At 35.3% G+C, this 5,576-nt stretch overlaps 1 protein-coding gene across 1 annotated transcript; it reads right to left on the bottom strand.

The window, feature by feature from the left end:
- Positions 1–240: 240 nt before the first annotated feature.
- On the bottom strand, positions 241–3,970 carry LOC111410445 (O-fucosyltransferase 20-like). Its single transcript, XM_023040779.1, has 6 exons — positions 3,215–3,970; positions 2,829–2,997; positions 1,701–1,790; positions 1,293–1,576; positions 948–1,206; positions 241–856 (listed from the first exon to the last, which is right to left on the bottom strand). The coding sequence occupies exons 1-6, from the start codon at positions 3,802–3,804 to the stop codon at positions 620–622; spliced, it is 1,629 nt and encodes a 542-aa protein (XP_022896547.1). The 5' UTR covers positions 3,805–3,970; the 3' UTR covers positions 241–619.
- Between the last annotated feature and the right edge of the window lie 1,606 nt (positions 3,971–5,576).

Raw genomic sequence — 5,576 nt, 5'->3', positions numbered from 1 at the left:
CATCAGCAATGACCTCAAACATACTCCAATTCAGGTAAGAGGACTTGAATAATCTTCGACATTTTAGTCGAAAAATAGATCATGTTCATTCTGTATCTTGACTCAACTGTTTATGTCATGTCCCTCATCAACTAAATGACTCGAAAATGAGGTTTCAAATTCATGTAAAAGTTTTAACATGCAAAATACACTAACCTGCACAATAGTGCTAATCAGTAGCCTTAACAGTGAAATAAATAGAAATTGGAAGAGACTTTTAAAGGAATCTATACGTGTCAATATATTACATTGTATATAGATACAATACTAAGAATCAACTAAATAAAAAAATTACGTATACATTTCCAGTATTTCTACTCGGGGCGTCTCAAAATTTTACTGATGACAATAAACACGAGGATAAGCAATTATGTCTATACTTTCTCTGTGTCCTCGGAGCGAGTTCCTGCCATCCAAAACGGCAGCACACCTCTAGGAAGATGCGCAAATGCCGATACATAGAGGCCTTGTCGAATTTCAAGGTATTTGTCAAATACATCCTGTTTGGAGCTTTCTTCTTGACCTTTATTTATCAAAAGGATGCCAAATTTAGTTCCATGAAGTGTGGTACCATAAGGAGTCAGAAAGAGGAATGTGTCATTGAATTATTGCACATGCACTCTGGGACAGGATATTTCGTCACGTCCCTTCCTACTTTGCTAGTCCTTAGTTCCGGCTGCCCCAATGAATCTCGGTGCAAATCCATTATAATGTCGTTGAACTCCGCTTCAGGAAGAGAAGAATTCATAAAGTATAGAAGCATCTGTCTTTTGTTAGGTGTGATGGTCTTTTTGTGCCCTGCATAGGCCCTCTGCCCCTGTTTCAATATAAATTCAACCAATACAAAATAAGCGATAATGAGTCGATAAAAGTGATTTTTGCAGATGATTTAAGGATGGACACGATACCTGAATGGCATGGCCCATATTTCCACCATGAGATGCCATGAATACGTCGCTATTCTCAGAAACTATGTGATCAATGGCAGCCATTAATGAAGCTTTCTTTGCAAATGGTTCGAGCTCTTCCGGCAGGGCAAGGTCTTCCTTGTTATAAAAATGAGGAAATTCTCTAGTCAAAGGTCGCAAAGCTTCTTTTCCGCCCAATGGAATCCCTCCAGCCCAATAAATTCTCGTACTTTGTGGTGCTCCCAATGCTTTGAGCAATCTAAGCACAGAACAACATATCACACAGAAGGAGTCGTCAGATCCTAATAGTTCCATCAATGAGATAATCGCAATTCATAAGCTTACCGTGTGACCTCCAAGGCATTTAAGGGGCAGAGGCCGGCAAGTTTTCTATCGTGGTAGGTCATGTTATTTCTTGAAGTCAAGAGCTTCGGTCTCGACTTCCTCTCATTATTTATCATCGCGTCATACTCACGGCTTAGACCAGGAAGACATCCTGTCCTCACCCATACGTCCTTTTCCATACGCAGATGGAGAGCAAGATATGGTCCCTTGCTTCTCATCCTCTCTGTAAGCTTGTTACCAAGTTTGCGGACATGTGGGGCGAATCTCAATGCATGAAAAGCCACCTACAATTGGAAAGAGGACTCAAATAGATGCTAAATTTCAAGCAAATAGTTAAGTAGAAATTCCAAAGTTAGTAGGGCTCACGGCAAAGTATGTAAATTGTATAAAGAAGAGTTCACTAACTACCTTGCATCGAAGCTTTTGAAGTTCGGAAGGAAGATCCTTGGAAAGCCTCGAATCAAGGCCACGTAAAAGTAATACACCATCTCTTCTAAGCTGCAGGGTTCCCAAAAAATAAACATAAAAATTCAAATGATCCTTTACAACCCCCCAAAACAAAAACAAAACACTGCACAAATTATTTCATATTATCAAAATGATAAAGATAACAAATGTACAAACAAAATAGAGCATTTCAAATACGTTACTCACTTAAATTTGTTGACAAGTTTGAGACGTCAAAATCTGAAGTTCATATACGAAATACCAATCGACCAGCCAACTACTTTAGTTGTGTACCAATAATTTTAATGTTTTGGTGATTAATCCAACTGAGATCTCATAACCAGATTAACAATTCCTGTACTGATCGTGTGTTGGTATAATTATACACACAAAGGGAATGGAGGAAGAAATCGAAGAAGAAGGCTCAAACACGTGATCGTTATCCTCAAATGATATTTGCCCCTCTCAAATTGAATTTTGGTGCTTAAAGGGATTGTCGGCAAATAGTTTGCAGGCTTTCCTTGAAAAGAATTAATCATTTAATCACTAATTAAAATCCTTTAAAACTTAAGAACATAAAATAAGGATTTGAATATGAAGAAAGAAATGAATTTCAATGCCTTTGGAATGAAGAATTTTTTCTCAAGCGTTTCTATATGTTTTCATTTTGATCATCAATCACCTATATATAATCATCAAACAAAGCTATACGAAATTGTACCGAAAACACTTAAAAAGCCACCGGAAATTCAAAAGAAAATGGTCATAAACAGCTAGAAAAACGTTCTATGCGGTCGCATTGAGTAATCCTATGCAACCGCATAGATCAAATGCCCATGCGCCGCAGCCCCTTTTGGATTATGCGCTCGAATAGGCCAACTTTGGTTTTCATTCCACACTCGTTTTTATTGAGTTTTGAACAACAATATACAACATCATGTACTGAAGTTAACTGCTAATGAATCATCCAATTCATTCATATAATTTCTAATCCTAATTTACTAAAATCAAGGCCAATCTGTTTACGGAACAACAGTCATAACCATAAAAGAAACTCGAAAACACAGGCATGGCAATGTAATCTCTTACTCGTTTAAGGTAGCGAGAGCGAATCCATTCGGGAGAAACATGAAGAGGGGTCGTCTTCTCCCCCATATGCCTGGTCATCAAATGTGTCGAGGGAAGTGATGAAACTATTCGAACATCATTCTCCAAAACATTCTTGAAATGATCCAAGTCAAAAATATCAGAAAATTCACTGCAATAATCACAAGAATAACAGCACGACTTATCAATTTCCTCCACAAAACTATCATATCATTGATTAAAATGAAATCATGTCATTGATTAAAATGCACCAAAATGACTTAGTTTACTAAAGTGGAAGATCAAAAAAAAGTTATAAGACATGATCAAATGGAATAAATATGGCATTTTTATGGCTGAAAAATCAAGAAATGGTCAAAATAAGAAACCTTTCATCACCCCAAATGACATTGACTTGCAAGACAGGAACAACCAAAGCAGCTCCAAGAATTCTTGCAATCACCACAGCATCAACAATTTGATTCCTCTGCTGATTCATTCCACCAGCAACCACAACCATTAAATACTTAGTCCTGTCCTTCATAATTTTAAGAGTTTCCTCTCTGTACTTAACACTGAAATCCAAACAAGGCCTATACCGCATCCCCTCAGGCTGTTTCCAAAACTCAATTTTATCGTCTGTTTTTTCATTTTCCATAATTTTCAGCTGAGAACTTGACAGCCCAGTTGATAAAAATGCCTTTTCTTCAGAAGTAAAAAGTGGGTTCTGCTTAAGAGGAGTTATGGGATCAAAGGTAAACCATATCTTCAACATACAAAGAAAAGAGAGTACAAAAATCAAGAAAATCCAGAATCTTGGATTCTTCAAAATAGGCCTTAGCTTTGAAGTAGAAATGTGCTTTTTCTTGGGAAATTCTAGCAAAGACTCAAGCGAAGATTGTGAAATTGAGCTGATAATTTGAGAAGACACTGAAATATAACTCTGACGCTTCTTCCTGTTGTGCTTTGATACAGCCATTTCACACACAAAAACACACACTAAGAGCCCTTTAGAAGTAGGACGACGCTCATACGCTTTATATATTACAGTTTTTGGCTTGCTTCAGAAGATTTGGAGAGAGAAGGAATAGAGCGAGAAAGTGCGGGTGGCGAGAACGAGTTACGCTAATACGCTCTCGCTCTCGCTCTCGAGTATTCCAAGGTTTTGTAAGAAATGCGAATGGATATTTTTATAGTGTTCTTGTCTTAACGGGAACTATTTGGATTGGAAGGCCAACTCTTCCATTTCCAAACTTGTTACGTGCATCAACTCTGAAATGATGGTAGGTAAAGATTGTGAAAGGCAATACCATATGAAGTGAAAAATTTTACAATAATGGAAAATTATTCTAATTGTCTACTTATTTGTTGGTTGTTGATTTGCATATAATTGATAACGCGTGACTTCAGTAGAAAACATTACAAAATAATGTATATTTACTGTAAATACTATTAAAATAAGATTATTAAGCACTTCATAGGCATGATTAATGGCCTAGTGCATCAACCATTGATATTTTTTTAGCAACTTCAATGTTGACAAGATTGAAATATTCATTTCTCCAATTTCAACCCCTAAATCTCACCCATTAGTTTTTAAGCTATGAAAACATTGTTGTCAATAATATTTCGCTCTTCTTTGACATCCATTATAAATAGAAATTTTGATAAAATGTTTTATAGAATAATATTTTTGAGAGAATCTATGATTGAATATGTAATATTAATTTATTGAAAAATGTGTGGTTGAAATGAAAAGAAAGAAAATTTTGAATTAAAATTTTAAAGGGTGTCAAATAAGGATTTCGCATTTAAATTGATGATAGATTATTTACCGTCAGAATACATAGAATGGTGTGAATCGTTATTATTAACACCTAACTCTAAATACCAATGTTATCAAAATCAGCCCAACCCAGTCGATTCAATAGGTAAAATTGAGAATCGGACCCAAAATCGGGCCAATCATGCCTGGTTAACCGCTTGAAACCCTATCGAACCGACCGATTTAACCGTAAATTGGTGAATCGGTTGCGATTTTGTGATTTTTCCATTTTTTAAAGTTAAAAAATTCCACCTTCATGAGTGAGCCTCATAAACAACAATTCAACGGCCCATGGTGAAATGTTGGATGACTTGCTCTTTTTAAAGATGCACCTCTCTCAAATCAAATGGTTTTATAAACTTTCAATGTGGAATAGTGCATTTTATAGATGCACATTCCTCCAATGGTTTCATAAACTTTTAATATGGGATAGTAGCATAACAAAAATATTAATAAATTATAGAATAATGAATCTAATTAACAAATTATTAATATGAAACTAAAAAAAAAAAAAATTCATAGTATTTCATAATTTTTGTATGTGTTTATTGCTTCCTGTTCGATCCCAGTTTGACCCTGATTGAATCTTTTGACCCTTAATCCTTCATCTTTTTTGGGTCAATGACCGGATCAAATTTCAAAATATTGCTAAATACTGATATCAAACCGTACAAGTATTTGAACAAAATTTAATATTCATATGAAGAAGTAAGATGATAATATCATTTTATAGTGCTTTTTGGATAAATAAAAAATTGAGAGGGACTAATAAAAGTAAAAAATAAAGGGCATAAATATTGGCTGAATTGAGTAGGCCATTCAGGATGACAACGGGTCAGGTTGAGGACGAGACTTGCCTCATTTGCTTACCCCTTTTTTTATGTACATTTTTAAAATTTCGAGTTATGCTATTATTAGAGAATAAA

The sequence above is a fragment of the Olea europaea genome, chromosome 15 (genome assembly GCF_002742605.1).
Source record: "Olea europaea var. sylvestris chromosome 15, O_europaea_v1, whole genome shotgun sequence".
NCBI lineage: Eukaryota > Viridiplantae > Streptophyta > Magnoliopsida > Lamiales > Oleaceae > Olea > Olea europaea.
This window is presented reverse-complemented; position numbering and strand designations above follow the sequence as displayed.